Raw genomic sequence first — 16,395 nt, forward strand, 5'->3', positions numbered from 1 at the left:
GCTAACTTCTTTTACGTGGTTAAGAATCTAAGATAAGAATAATAAACAAACCTGATATAATTATTGTACCTGATAATACTTAGTTTTTGAAAAAATCGTAAACATGAAAAGTTTACGGTTGTTTACAAATTGCATTTGAATTATCATTTTATCATAATCGTATCATTTTAAAACGATCATTCGCCAGTTTTTGCCAAAACACTCAACACGCTGTTGGCGCCGATAGTTGAAATAACAATATCAATATAGTGTTTTTCTTTTACAGTTGTCGTTTGTGTGTTGTATAAAATCGTTTTTATAATATTTTATTTTTATATTAGACCGAAAACATGTCGGAAAAAAGAGAACATGAAGACGACGATAAGACCAATGCGTCTGAGGAAGACGACGACGATTGCGTAGGTCCCAGTTTGTCCGAATTGACAAACACCGTCGAGAAAAAGAAAAGAAAAAGTAAATAATTATTTGAATATAAATTACGATAAGTTGATTTATATCATATTGTAAATTTTTTATCGTTAAATAAAAACTAAATCTTCTTTAAAAAGTGTGTAAATAGGAAGTGTAAAAATAAATACCTACCTATTTAAAGTCTTCACTTATGTTTAATATAATATGTTGAATTATTTATCATTAGTTTTTAACATTTTAGTTGCAATTTTACGAAATTTAATTTAAATGTAACTTTAATAGGTACTCCTAGATTTCTAAAAAGAATACATTTGTTGCATGAGCATCCCCAGACATTTTTCTATGGGGTGGGGGGACAACATTTTTTTATCTGAATACATAAGTAAACCCGTCTCAGGGAACTATGTGCCCTGGGCAAAGATAATTAATGCGCCTTCTAGTGCAAGTGGTTCTCAAATTTTTACACCTGACCATTTTTTTGTTTATTAATAATGTATACATTTATGTTTTTTTTAAAGGGTAATTTGGAAATTCACGAACTAATTAATATCTGAACCCTGAAGGTGCCCATAATATATTGGCGCCCTAGGTAGTAATCCAGCTCGCCCACCTCTAAGACTGGCCCTGGGTAAACCTATTTTTTAAGCTTATTTCTTATTGGGAATTTTACCAATTTCTGTGGAAATAACATTGTTCCAGGGGGAGGCAAGTGCCCCCCCTTGTCCCCCCTTGGGGACGCCCCATGATATGTTGTAAGTTTTAACCCTCAAAATGCTGTGGATAAATGAAAATTTAATATCACTGTATCTTATGAAAAGGAATATATTATTATGACCATTTATTTAATGTTCTATAGACATATCTAAGTTATTATGTTTATAGCCAAAGCTATTAGGTGATTTAAAATAATCCATGTTAATAATATTTTAATTATCATTTCTTTTTTTAATTTAGTTCTAAAGTATGAACATTTGTACTTGGAAAATTTACCAACATGTGATACTTATGAAAAAAGTTACATGCATCGGGATGTTATTACACATATAATAATAACCAAGTATTTACTTTAATATTGTTATTTAAAATTGGAATATCAAATTGTATTTATAATTTTTATTACAGAACTGATTTTTTAATAACAGCAAGCTGTGATGGACATGTGAAGTTTTGGAAAAAAACTGAAGAGTTAATTGAATTTGTAAAACATTTTCGTAGTCATCTTACTCCAATTACTGATTTAGCAGATAATTATAACGGAACTCTAATGTGTACAATATCGTCAGATCAGTCTGTCAAAGTTTTTGATGTTATTAATTTTGGTACTTAATTTTGAGTTATTTACTTTATCTATTTAATATGTCATGTTTATAATTGTATTGTGACTGTTCAGTTCTAAAATGAACTGATATTGTTATGGTCTTTTGTAAATTTGTTTACTCTAAGCATTTGTTTGTGTCGGTATTATAATTGATTTTTTTGTTACAGATATGATCAACATGATAAAATTAGATTACATACCACTTAGTGCATGTTGGGTGCATTCAAAAGGAGATCCAATTCATACTGTTGCTGTGTGAGTGTGTATTTTTAAAATTAAAATTTGTGATTTGTGTATTATTTAAACACATTTTAATTTATTGGTTTTACTTTAAATATTTTTTAACTGTTAAAATTTGGAAGCAAATTTTTTATATTTGTTTTATATGAAATATTTTAGTTTATTAACACGTTGACTGCGTATATCTTTTTGCAATTTTCATACAGTGCATATACCACTTTTCTAAAAATAACATAAAAATTTTATCCTATTTGGTCAAACGTTCAAACCGCAGATAAATATATATTTTAAAACACACGTTTAACAACGCTAAATAATAATAAAACAACATTCAGCAACGTGTAGAAAATAATAAACCATTTACTTTAAATATATATTGAACGCCAAATGGCGTCAAACGAGTTGCTGAATGATCCTCATGACGCCGTCTGGCATCAGTACGCAGTCAACATTTTAAAATGATAAAATTAAAGTTTTGATGTTATTATATTATGTTAATTAATAATAAAAATATGTATTATACAGAAGCAGCTCAACTGAACCTAAAATATTTATTTATGACGGAAAAGGAGTAAACACACCTCTTCATGTAATAGACAAAATGCATACAAAACCAATTGTATTTATTAAGGTAAACATATTATTATAATTTATAAACTGAAATATAATTATTTTACTAAGTTTGTGACTTGATTTAACAATTTATTATACTTTTAAATGATTTCAGTTTAATTCAGTATTTGATGTGACTATATCAGCAGATAAGAGTGGTATAATTGAATATTGGTCTGGAGCTAAAACAGATTATGAATTCCCAAAGTGTGTACAGTTTGATTCTAAATTGGATACTGATCTCTTTGAATTTGTTAGACATAAGACATATGCAACTAGTTTATGTTTTTCAAATGATGGATTAAAATTTGCTACCATGTCACCCGATAGAAAGGTAAAAGATATAATAAATATATAATTGTATTAGTATATATTAAGTACATTATATTATTGATTGCTATCATGTATTTTGATCTTGTTTTTACATTAGTACCTATTTAATGCATTTGTTCAACTTAAGTTATACATATCAATATATCATTAAATTGCTGTATTTTTTAAGAAAAAAATCATTTTACTGTGAATGCAATTTAATGATTAATGTGTATTCATTAAAGTAAATGAAGACTAGTTCTACAAAGTAGAGTTGAAATCACTTTTTTCATTGTGAGCTTGATATGTGGTTTCCCATTAGGTAATAGTCACCCTATAATCTAGTTTTTCTTTGACTATACTCCATATTTATTCTCTTGCTTTAGATATACTGTGATATTACTGATAAAAAATATACTAAATCTACTTTTTTTTTAATTAATAAATATGTATATTATATTGATGAATTGAATGTACAATTAGTTGTTTAATAGTTATTTTTATTTTTTAGGTCAGAGTTTTTAACTTTTTGACTGGTAAACTAAATAGGGTATATGATGAATCTTTGATACGTTTTAGTGAACTTCAACAAAAAAAGCAACAAATACCTAACATTGAATTTATTCGAAGGTAAAACTTTTGAATATTAATTTATTGTTTTTTATTTAAATAATCAATATTATGTATTACTTTATTTTAGAATGGCAATTGAACGAGAGTTGGATAAAACAGAGATCTCTCATACAGCTAATTTGTGTTTTGATGAAAGTGGAAATTATTTATTTTATCCAACCATGTTAGGTGTGAAAGTTGTCAACATATTTAATAACACATTGGTCAAAATTATTGGAAAACCTGAAAACTTAAGAGCATTGAGAGTCGCCTTATTTCAAGTCAGTACACAGCGTAAGATGTGCGTTTTATTCAAAGAATATGGTTTTATATATTATTTTAATTCTGTACTTTTCCATAGGGTAAGGCTAAAAAACTAAAAGCAGCAGTAACATTAGAAATGGAAGCAGCAACAAATCCTGCATTGGAAGCTTCTATTAGTGATCCTACACTGTTTTGTACAGCATATAAAAAGAATAGATTTTATATGTTTACCAAGTTAGTTTTTTATGTTGTATATTAATAAAGATTTCAATATTTTTAATATAATTTAAATATAGCCGTATTAGAAAAGTCAAGATTATTAAAAAAATAGATGTTCATAGTTTTAGTACTTGTAATACCTTATTTTTATAATTTATACTTGTAATTAATTATAATTTTTTTTTTATAGGCGAGAACCAGAAGATATTAAAAGTATTGATGCAGATCGTGATGTATTTAATGAAAGACCTTCAAAAGAAGATATTATATCTTCTACTGAAGCTGCTTGTAAGTTTTATTCAAAGTTGTAATATATATTATATACTGTGTGTTCAATTTTAAAGGTAACAGGAAATATTTTGGATGTATGACCTTAAATTTGATTCGGGTACAGGACATATAAATACATATTTTTTTGATAAATTCTAATTTTTAACTTTTTTTTTTTATCTGCGCATGAGCAGTAAAATAAAAATATCTTAAATAGGAACCAATATTTTTGATACTAGATTTTGACTGCTCTATTTTTTCTGAGTAACTTGGATCTTTACAGTTTTTTAATATCTTCAAAATTGACATTTTTAGGATGGTCGAAAGTTTTAAATTAGGTAATTTGTAATAACAAATATTTCAACACTCAATCTTAATCACACATTTATTGGTATTATTTTAACAACTTATTTTTGTCCAAACTACTAAATTACTATAAATTTAATAAAAAATTCTATAGATCTTTAAAATATAATCAAAATCAAACTAAAAAAAAGTTATTTAAAGAATGCAAAATAAAAGTTTTTTAAATGTATTTGTTGTTACATAAAACTGTTAAGCAATCCGAGTCAGTACATCTAACATTTTTATGAAGGGCCATTTAATTTAAAATTTTTAATTGTAAAACTAAAATATTATAATTTTATAACTATATAAATTTGTGTGTTTAGGTATCCAACGATTATACGATACAGCTACTTTGCACACTGTTTTTGGTGATATCCAAGTAGCATTATTTAAAGAATGCCAAAAAACAGTTGAGAATTTCTGTGTTCATAGTAAAAATGGATATTATAATGGCAACATATTTCATAGAGTTATCAAAGGATTTATGATACAAACTGGAGATCCTACAGGTATACAATTGATGTTTAGTAATTTATTTTAATATATTTCATTATGGTACGGTTAACATTTTTAAAACAATTTTAGGTACTGGATTAGGCGGTGAAAGTATATGGGGTGGTGAGTTTGAAGATGAAATTCGTTCGCATTTGAAACATGACAAACCTTATACATTAAGCATGGCTAATGCAGGTCCAAATACTAATGGAAGTCAATTTTTTATCACGCTTATTCCCACTGTGAGTTTTATTTATTTATTTTTTTATATTCAGTTAAATAGTATTATGTTAGTTATAATATTATGTTGTATTTAAATTATTGTTTTATTTTTAGCCTTGGTTGGATAATAAACACACTGTATTTGGACGAGTTACCAAAGGAATGGAAGTAGTTCAAACTATTTGCAGCTCAAAAACTCATCCTAAAACCGATAAGCCACACGATGACATTCAAATAATTAACATCAGTCTAAAATAAATCAGTAACTTGTGTTTTATTTTCGTGTTAAAAATTAATGTGTTGCTAATAACAATTTTTTACATTAAACATGTATGTCATACTGTCGATCACTACTTAAATTTTGATGAGTAGATCTTAAAACTAATACAGATTTGATATTGATGAAATTATGTAAACATAGATGGTTTAACTTTTTTCGTGATAATATTTTGTAATTCTTAAAAAATTTCATGTGTTCTTATAAATATTTTTTTTAAGGGACTATCAAGGTTTTACAAACATTCATTAACATCGAGTGTGTATTTTGCTAGTTTTAAATGTGTTGTAACGAAACACTTTGTCAAGCAGCACTTGCTTCATCCATCAAATATTGTAAAAAATTGTATTTCTTATGAAAGCATTATTAAGAGTTTTTTCAAATAAAATACCGATAAGATGATAACTAAATAAATAAAAATTAATGATTTGTTATTTTACTTATAATTATAAAATTATTACGGATATTGCAGTGATGTGAACAATTATTTATTTAAGAAAAGAAAGAGCAGCAATTTGGGAAATAATGCAATTTACAAAAATATAATGCCAACCAACTTTAGTCAATATGAAAACACAACTAAATTTTCACATTCACAGATAATAATAATAGCAATAATGATATTATGTGAAGCCTTCGTCAAATTATGGAAATATTATATTTTGGTCTGAAGATTTTCAACTATCACAAATAATACAATTTACACACTGTATATTTTATGTATAGATACAAAAATCAATTTAGATACATAATAATTTTTAGATTGATTTTAATTTTGCGGTCAACAGTCTGTTGAACATATTCATTCAATATCACTGATTGCTTGATTGCATTGCTTTGGTAGCACTCATATGAAATCATTATTGCTCTCAATAATTTTTTCATAGAACATAATATCATATCAACTGTTAAATCATCAGTAGGGTTGAGGACTTCTAGTTTTTCATATTATATTTAGAAAGATCGTAGAAAAATTGTAATGATCAACAATTGTGTTTCATAATACCAGGAGATCAAATTTTTAATTTTATTTGGCATATTTTGTCAATATTGCATATAAATACTTAAATACTTTAGAAAAATTAAGAGCATATTTTGTAATATTCAAAATAACTTCTTAAATTAGCTTAGACAAAATATGGTAAATTTTCCATTTAAAAATAATATTTTCATTATCGGTTAGGTAATTTACTATATTTTAATATAGTAAACTTTAGTTTTCGTCATATTTTGGCGCATACTCGTTATATTATTGCGCGCACTGCGTGAAATAATTTAGTTTATTTTAAATTTTTTTAGAAAGTTTTTTTTTTTCATTTTCAAGTATGCCAAAGGAAAAACAATCATTGGCTTTTCATTTAAAAAGTTATGTTTTGGAATTTAAGTGATTCTCTATGAAAATATTATAATTACATTAAATAATAAAATAAAATAATTTGTTTTAGAGCATATTTTAAGCACATATTTCTTCATTTTTAAGTGCATAAATGCATGCATATTTTTAGATTCTTAAGTACTAGAAGTACTCAACCATAATCGTCAGTTTAATGTAAAATACTATAATAAATACCACATAGTACTTTATTATGATTAAACAATTTTAGTAAAATAAATATTAAAATATATAATAATATACATATTATAAAAAAAAAATAATAATAATAAGAACAGTTGAAAATTCCAACAAACTAAAAATTCTACCAAAATATGAATAAATAAGTTTTTTTAAAATTCATATTGAAATAAATATCTTTTAGTAACTATTAAATTCTTATGAGCAAGAACTCGATTAATGAAAATAAATACTCAAAAAAATAAAATAAAAATGTATAGCAGTAAACTTAATAATACATGTATAAGCTGCTTTTACTCCATTGGCACATCATCAGCCGCAACAGTTACATTTTCATTGCCCTCAGATTCTTCTATCTGAGCCTTCTTTTCATATATTACTTCAGTAGATCGAACCACACCTGCCTCCAAATCTAACCATCGACCTTTCACTGCATTTTTTGCCGGCGGAGACCACCAGTTAACTATGTTGCCAAAAACTGGTACGTGTCTTAAAATACCTTCTTGCCATATCTTTTCTTCAGTTTCTTTTTTCAAATCTACAGTTGCAGTCTCTATACCTAAAATAATAATAAAAAAAATTATACAAATGATTAAGCTATATTAATCAATACTTGATTTTTTTTATACCTTTTTTCACAAGTTCGGCCATCGAATCAATATATTTGGTTGACTCTTCTTCTTTACGCCCAGTACTTTGGACCAGAGACAACAATTCAGCTACATCTGTGTCAGCTGTGACCATACCAAAACGAACACAGGCCAATCCGTCACTTCCTTCACCTGAATACACGCGGACAAATTGGTTCAAAGCATTACAGTTGCAGAGCATTTATTTACTAGTTGGCTTACCTAATGAAAATGCAGCGTCAATAGAACGAAGCTGTTGTACGATGCGTACATTTAGTCGATTTAAATCTTGTTTAGCCTGATCAGTGGCCAATTGCTGGTCAGACGATTGCCACAGTTGTGGCACATACCTTACAGCACCAAGTCCTGCCCAGTCATCGATTTCGACATATTCCAGTGATGGTAAATTGGCTATTAGCGCTGTCAGTTTTTCTTTATAATCAACTGTAGCTAGCAAAATTTCCTATCAAAAACATAATATGAAACAAGGAACTAATGCTTTGTTCGTTAAGTTGTTTAATAGATAAATATTAACATATTATACTAACAATATGTTGATCCAAACAAATGCTAAACGTTTCCCAATCATCTTCTGTTACTAGTGAATTTAAAACAGTGAAAGGTGAAAACGTTACTACAACACCGAGGGACTCAATTTCACACAATTCTAAAGGTGCTTCTGGAATTTCTCGTTCTAACACTTGACCTAACTGAAAAACAAATATATACATCAATATAAATTCTAAGCATGAAGAAATATTTCTTACCCAAGAATTTAGTTTATCATAATAAGGAGAAACTCTTTGGTTACAGTCTTTTGGTACGAATTGGATAACAAGACAACTCGATAAGTTGTGTAATAAATCCTGATGGTAAAAATAACTGATATTAATACATGTTATTTGAATAAGCACAAGAAATATTAACATTAACTTAACTGGAATATTTTCTTGATTGGCAATAATATCAGCAACTGTTTCCTCATTTTCGCTGTTACGGTCATTAGTTTCACACTGAATAATAATAAAACAGTTTATTTATCGACAATTAATATAAATTGCTTTTATGTATTACCAAAATCCTCAAACAGTCATAACGTTTAACCAAACTATATATACGCTGACAAATTTCAAATTTTTGTTGTATCCTTAGCACTAGCGCATCATGTCCTAAAGCCTGAAAAATATGATTGTCTTAGTATTTTATAAAAAAAGTACTAAGTTATTGATACTAACTTGAAAACACGTCCAAATAGGTAAACATTTACTCTTGTAAATATTTAATATTTCTGTGCTTGTATATTGTTTATCAAATAAAGTCTAAAAATATTTTTAAGAAAAATTTGATAGAATATGTCTGAGTATTAGAAAAAGTAATTGTACTTAATTTTTTAACTCAATACATTTACAGAAGATGGAGAATTTTTCTCAATTTTTTTTATAACATATCATAATAAAATTATATTAATTGTTATTTACAGTTTTAAGATATTGAACAACTAAATCATTAAATAATTATAATAATTCCCATCTTTAAAAGGATACAATAACAGGCAGTGCAGAAATATTCAACCAAATGCTAGGAGTTAATGTCATACTATCAGCCAGATTAGAACTCTGAAAATGAAAAAAATAATCAGTTAATAATAAGTAATAACTCTTAATATCATTATGACTAATAATTATTTAAAATACTTTTGTTTTAAATGTTGTCAAGGCCAATCCAGATAAATTATCACCAGATAAGTGTAACCAAATATTGTGTTTATTGCATAATTCTTTGAGGCTTACAATATCATCCATCTGACCAGTAACGTGTGCACCTAGTATAAGAAAATAAGCATTAACGTAAGACAAATATAATACCTAATTTATTACCTGCTCTTGCAAAAACAATAAGAGGTTTTTTATGGTTATCAATATCAGTTTTGATGATAGCTTCTAATGCTCCTAAGTCTGCTTTATACGGACATAACACATTTGATAGGCATGGTATGATTTGTACACAGTTTTCTTTCATTCCAATCTATTAAATTCTATTATTAAGTATTGAAATTTTTAAGTCTAGCTGTCAGTCATTTTAATTACTTGTAAGGCAGTTCTCTTTATTGTACCAACCAATACTGGATCTGGGGTGCAATAAACTATGGGCAATTCGGATAGATGAAGGAATTCTGCACCAAACATGCGGTGCAAAGCAAGCAGTATCACTCTTTCATAGCTCAACAACATATTTTCTGTATAAAATGCCCCACAGTTTGAAAATCTAAATTAAAAATTAAGCAATTATAACAATATAAAACCTATAAACAATTTAAAAAAATGTAATAAAGATATTTTTATACTGACTGAAATAATTTTGATATCCACATAGTTGTAGACTTATTGACCAAAGACAATACGGGCACAGTCTGTTCATTAGGTAAACAGTGACTTATGTAATAGCTTAACGAATATGATGTCAAACTGAATTTATCCAGGTCTTGAAGAACAGGAAGAGCGCTTTCTTCAAAACCCTCTCCATCATCCTTTTTGTTTTGAGTTAGTACCAGCGTCTATCGCAACAATAAAAATTGTTAAAAAACAACTCATACAATAGAAAATTAACATATCTCAAAAAACAAACTTGTAACGATGCCAGAATATCACAAAATGTCTTGGAACCCAAAGGCAGGGCATGTGACGTCAACTGGGTGTTTAATTGGTTGTTGTCTAGATTGTCCAAAGTTTGCATAAACTGTTCATGTAATTCCGTGAAAGGAGAATGTTCAACCTTAATTTAAAAACAAAACAACATTTAACATAAAAATGAACTTAAATGAACATGAATCAGCAATGAGAAGCTACAGTTATTAATTCTAAAATTAAATCTGAATCTTGATTTAACTTAAATGTAGTAAGTTTGCAATTTAATAAAACAAATTTGGTGGCATTAGAAGACCTCTAAAGATAAATGTTGAACGCATTCTTATTTTTATTAGTTTAGATATTGGAATCGTATAATATATAATATGCCTACGGTGCAAATGACAGACCGAGAACAACTCTGTAGCTGGCTGGCAGCTTAGGTTACAAACGGACTTACATCATGATCCGGGACTTGGACATCAGATTTCGTCTCAATGACTGCGTCAGGTGATGCCATGGTGTCAGCGACGATCGGTTCTGTTATTCAATCGTACGGATAAAGTCAACAGCAAAAGCAACGAATGCAGTAACAACGAAAACAATATCGACGTGTCGTCTTCATGTGTGTGGGGCGAGCGATATTACACGTTAGAACGTTACGCGGAAAATTAACAGGCTCGTTGTTTGATTAACAAATCAAACCAACGACAAAATTAAATACGTCCGAAATGATTTATGTAAAACGGTGCGATGGAAATTTAACATACGTACAATATACCTTGCTCATTTTTTATATTTTACATTAAAAACATTACAGTGAATTCAAAAGTGTTTGTATTACGTATTGATATTGATAACGGTGTGTTGATAACATCGATTGTTATCTGCACGCGTACGAGCTATAGTCGTGGTATAATGTGGTATTTGTAGAAAACCAAGGTATGACCACAGAATAGATAAGATTATAACGTAATAATAATAAATAAAAATTTTAGGAAAAATTTCATTGATCTATGAATAATAAATTATTATTATTGTACATATTATTTGCAAAACGTAGGTAGCTAATGACAGAAATTTCATAATTTATAATCAAAATTTACTGAACATTATATTCTGAGATACTTCTTAGTTTAACAGCCATGGGGCTGGTTTGTTGCAACTCTCATTTTTGTATGTCTTAACTCAGAAAACGTAGGTAGGTAACCAAGATTAAAAGTTTGCATCACACGAATCTAAATATTATCCATAATTTCAGTTTTTTTTTTTACTACACTAATACCAATTTTTCAAAACATATTAAATATAAGACTAATAAAGACTGTTTTAGATATATAATCTTCATAAAATATATTTAGATTATTAAGTTTTAAAACATTTTTGCTTAGAGCAAATTTTGACAATAGGATTTCAACAGACGACGAAACAACATTGTCTTGCATAAAATAGTTTTCGATATTTAAAATGATATAATTTTTAATTGGTAGTTACAAATTAGATGCTCTATGCCTCTATAGTACATATAATATATTCTTCCTATAATAATTTTGTTTTATTTGTGGTATTTAATGATTCATGGATTGGAGTATTGGACATACACTGGCTGAATCAATACACAGTTTTTTTTTCATAATATTTTTAAATAACACAGGTACCTATATTCATAAAGTATCGTATTTAAATTTAAATTATAAAGGATTATTATAAGACTATAATAGAATAAGAGAATAGGTACCTACCTAGTACCTACCCAGTAAAAATAAAAAAATTGAGCCAAGTAGATAACTAAAACTTGAATAATGGATGTAGGTAGGTTTGGTAAATTATTCTCTACAGCTATAAATGCTGAACAATTTAATCACCTACCAGATATAAATTTAAATTTACGCTTTTACCTTTCTCCTAATGTTCGGGTAGACTCTTGAGATCATGTATTTGAGAATTCGATCTAGTAAACTGTATAATGAAATTTGTTTATAAACTACAATTTTAGTATGAAATACCTACATAATTGTAATGTATAGGTTACCTAGCTCGCAGCTGTGTAATGTGTATACGCGTACCTACATTATGGCGCAGAATTATAGACTTTATACTAAGAATAAGGTGGTCTATGCGTAGAATAGTAAGGTTAAATAAATTAGATCTCTAAATATGAGAATCAAAATAAATACAATTATGTTTTAGCTTGTTGAAAAAAGAGGTTTATTTGTCGCTCGCAGGATCCGATGCGGAGAAGTGCTGTCTATTTCGTATATAGCTTGTGTTCATGAACTAGTGAAAAAGACGACACGGTCATGCTGACCAGAGTGCAGACTTTATCTAAAGCTTCTGCGTGTTTCCAATAAACCATATTTCTTTTTGACAGCTGCCAAGACCCAAATTCGGTCATCCCTTGTCACCGGTGCCACATAAAAAAGTCACAAGTCTTGCGCTTCATTGTCACAAATACGTGTTACCTGTGTCAATTTTTCGTGCATTTTCGTCAATGATCGAAATTTATGTTGGGAATAACTATTATCTGCGTTCGACTACCTGACCATTATTTATTAATTATTTTTTAAGCTGTAACCTATACAACGATAAGTGAGCATATTATTATTATTATTATTTAAATACATATCAAGATATAATATAAATAAAATACTTATTTTAGATCTATATAAATATGATTCTCATCCATCAGCCCAATATTATTTACAATAAATTGTCATTTGAAATATTTTGTGAATTGTACTTAAAAAATATAAGTTGAAGTATAACATGTTAAAAACATTAGGTATGCATATTATTATTTTGTTAAGAATAAAGTATACTTTTACTCTATTGGTATAGGAAAAATAATATTTTTGTGGTAACATTTTTAAAAATATAATATTGACATATAGGTACCAATAATGTTTAAAAGGGAGTATACATTACTTGGACAAGTTGTTATTCATATTCCTCAATTCTTGTACCCCATATTAACTAAAATTTACAATTTAATTTTCAGTGTCCTATCTGGTCATTGAAACTAGATACTAGTTTCTATGGTTAAAAGTTGATTACAAACATCATGTAGAATGGAAATAGTCCACCTTTAAGAGGGACTAGAAGTCTTCTCCGGGGCGGCCTGAGTACAAGAAGGGTATCCTAGTTGGCGCCATAACACCCATAAAATCAAAACATTCAAAACTAATGGTTCACATAATTAGTTCTTAAATCATTGTACTTAATTTAATGAAATATATTGTGTTTCTTAAAAGTCGAAAAATATCCTAAGTAAAATGAAATAGTTTTCATAAATAATTAATTTAATTTTCATAAAAAATTATGAAAAATAATTAAATGTTATTACATAACATCATAAATAATAATAAAATTTCAATATACTTATCATTTAGCAAAAATATATGTACAATGAACATAGGTATTTTAATATAATATAACCATTTTTTAATTACTGATACTTACAGTTAATTTTCTGTAGATTATAGGAGTATCATGATTAGTGAATATCAACTAAAAATCTTCATGTCAACAGTCTTTTGTAAGTAGTGGTTAGCTAATTTTTAAAATGAAATAATGCAGAAATCATACAATTTGGACTAGGTACCAATCCAATTAAAATAACACAAATTTATATTGTTTTATTGTATTTATTAATGTAATAGCATACTATGCCATATAGTTCCAGCACCGGACACGATAAGAAGAAGAAGTTTGTATTTGATTACAACAATTAAAAATTAGTTTAGTAATATAAAATAAGTATCAATTTAAAAAGTTAAACATTAAGACAAGTAGTAAATAGTAATCTAATAAAATGAGTAATAATTCATTCTATTATTCTGTTATCATCATTACAAAGTTGGGAAAATCACTATAACAAGCATAAATGAAATACATCTAAATTTGTTGGAGCACTTCTCTACTTTGTCAAACTTTATTTTAACTGTTAACTGTTAAAGATATTTAGTTATTAAATGTGTGCCTGCTAAGTATACTATATAAAAAATTTTTTATCATTTTTTAGTTAATAGGTTCATACAAATTTAATTTTCGATGACTTGTGAAATAATAATTAATTCTACTAGGTCTGTATCAGTGTTACCAGTGTTGGATACTAACGTAATGCAAATTACAAATTCCATTTAGCCACCACGTCGTAATTCCATTATATGTCCATGGAGTGAATCAACCGCCTTAGTGATTTGATCTCGTTGATCAACATCAAATTCATTGAGCTTTCTCATATATCCATGTACAATTTCATAAGTATAGTTCAACATATCTATTGATAAATGGCGGCGTAAATCCTGCTGATTGCAATGCTTTTCTACAACTGAAATGAATTGTACGATTTCCTTCTTCGCTGATTCATCCCATGAAAAGTTTTGAAAGTAAGTTTCTAATGAAGCAATTGCAAATGTCAGTGGACGTGATTCGTTTACCATGGTGTCTATATTAACAAAATCCGGGACCTAAAACAATTTTAGAATAACAAAATAATACATTTCTAACCAATAAATCATAAATGAAACGCACCATTCCCTTGCCCAACATTTCCATTACAATCTCTTCAATGGTTGGGTCCAATAAATCATCGGTGTCTTCCACATACTCTTTGAATCTTTCCAAAAACCACTGATCGTCGTTATCCATTGTAATTTTCGTTGAAAATAAATCAAAAGTGATGTTTAAATAAAAAAATACCAAATATAAAATGTATTAGTACAACAATTAAAAATACTATTTTATTATTTTAGTATTTGACTGCATGAACACAAATACTATGAGACAAAACTACGCTTCTGATAACGTAGCGTCATGGGCGTGAATGCGTGATGAGTAAGCACAATTTCCGTTTAATAGGTGGCGCTGCGTATGCTAATGTTGTTAAGTTAACACGTTGTTATACCGATTTTTCACGTTTTTTGTGTTTTTTGTAAAATATATGCATTATTTCGAACCATGGCCCATTATACATTTTATAGCTCGTAAAATTACGCATTCATACATGTGCATATGTGTATATTTTATTTTTTTGCCCAATTATAATTGGTATCCATACAAATAAAATGAATGCAATCATGGCCATTGCTATATTTAGCAAAATATCTAAGTTGACCCTCTGATCATGAAATCAAAATATTACTGAATTTAATACCTATTATAGATGTTATGTACTAATATTTAATTATCTTATTTTAGAAGTATTAAAATATTTTTATTTTTTTTTGAATGAAATCTTGTTACATGAAATGAAATACACACAAATTCACATGTATGAATGCGTAATTTTACAACCTATAAAATTTATAATGGGTCATGGTTCGAAATAATGCATATATTTTACAAAAAATGCAAAAAACGTGAATAATCGGTATAACAACGTGTTAAAGTAGCAATACTAGCATACGCAGCGCCATCTATGGCCGTTCGTGCGACTCATTTTGGTACGTTTTTTCATGCGGGCGGCCGCACTATAAAAAAAAATTGTTTTTTCTCCTTATTCTAACCTTAATGTTTTACTGTATCTACTAGGGGCCGGTGAAACTCGATTGCGGGTGTTTGGAAGCCGCTTCCGGCGCCTTCGAGATGGTCTAGTGAAAATCGTTTTACCGGAAATTCGGCCGGAAATGGTAATCGGGTTTCTGGAAAAGAAATCATACACTATAAAAGTAGGAAAAGTACCAAAGTCGATTGTTGTGGTTGTGTACATTCAATTATTATTACTTTTTCGGTTATATTTTTATTCTATAAAACTTCATTATTTACATTATCATTTAGATTTGGTGTAAACGTAAATGTAAAAGTTGTCTCAACCATAATATGTCTATGGTGTAAAGTGAAATAGACGGGATCGAGTTAACAAAAACATTGGTAGATTTAAATAGGGAATACGAATACCTCCTACAAGGCTTCAACCACGGCTTTTCTGTCATACTGATCGTTCGTGTAAGCATTTCATCTATAAAAAA

General features: G+C 28.1%; 3 protein-coding genes across 3 annotated transcripts; 1 reads left to right on the top strand and 2 right to left on the bottom strand.

Moving 5' to 3' along the window:
* Positions 1 to 80: 80 nt before the first annotated feature.
* On the top strand, positions 81 to 5,668 carry LOC114122088 (peptidylprolyl isomerase domain and WD repeat-containing protein 1). Its single transcript, XM_027984651.2, has 13 exons — positions 81 to 453; positions 1,366 to 1,468; positions 1,534 to 1,730; positions 1,897 to 1,984; positions 2,495 to 2,600; positions 2,697 to 2,915; positions 3,405 to 3,523; positions 3,594 to 3,786; positions 3,867 to 4,003; positions 4,179 to 4,276; positions 4,930 to 5,115; positions 5,192 to 5,343; positions 5,438 to 5,668. Exons 1-13 carry the CDS (start codon positions 330 to 332, stop codon positions 5,579 to 5,581), a joined length of 1,866 nt encoding a protein of 621 aa, XP_027840452.2. The 5' UTR covers positions 81 to 329; the 3' UTR covers positions 5,582 to 5,668.
* A 1,495-nt stretch (positions 5,669 to 7,163) lies between these two features.
* Positions 7,164 to 11,267, bottom strand: LOC114122124 (pyridoxal-dependent decarboxylase domain-containing protein 1). The gene is made up of 15 exons (XM_027984696.2): positions 10,887 to 11,267; positions 10,428 to 10,574; positions 10,151 to 10,356; positions 9,890 to 10,067; positions 9,680 to 9,827; positions 9,497 to 9,624; positions 9,347 to 9,418; positions 9,038 to 9,121; positions 8,877 to 8,978; positions 8,741 to 8,815; positions 8,570 to 8,668; positions 8,351 to 8,512; positions 8,025 to 8,265; positions 7,803 to 7,955; positions 7,164 to 7,732 (listed from the first exon to the last, which is right to left on the bottom strand). The coding sequence occupies exons 1-15, from the start codon at positions 10,944 to 10,946 to the stop codon at positions 7,467 to 7,469; spliced, it is 2,121 nt and encodes a 706-aa protein (XP_027840497.2). The 5' UTR covers positions 10,947 to 11,267; the 3' UTR covers positions 7,164 to 7,466.
* A 2,783-nt stretch (positions 11,268 to 14,050) lies between these two features.
* On the bottom strand, positions 14,051 to 15,232 carry LOC114122081 (uncharacterized). Its single transcript, XM_027984640.2, has 2 exons — positions 14,960 to 15,232; positions 14,051 to 14,895 (listed from the first exon to the last, which is right to left on the bottom strand). Exons 1-2 carry the CDS (start codon positions 15,074 to 15,076, stop codon positions 14,566 to 14,568), a joined length of 447 nt encoding a protein of 148 aa, XP_027840441.2. The 5' UTR covers positions 15,077 to 15,232; the 3' UTR covers positions 14,051 to 14,565.
* Between the last annotated feature and the right edge of the window lie 1,163 nt (positions 15,233 to 16,395).

This window comes from Aphis gossypii, chromosome 2 (genome assembly GCF_020184175.1).
Source record: "Aphis gossypii isolate Hap1 chromosome 2, ASM2018417v2, whole genome shotgun sequence".
Taxonomy (NCBI): Eukaryota; Metazoa; Arthropoda; class Insecta; order Hemiptera; family Aphididae; genus Aphis; species Aphis gossypii.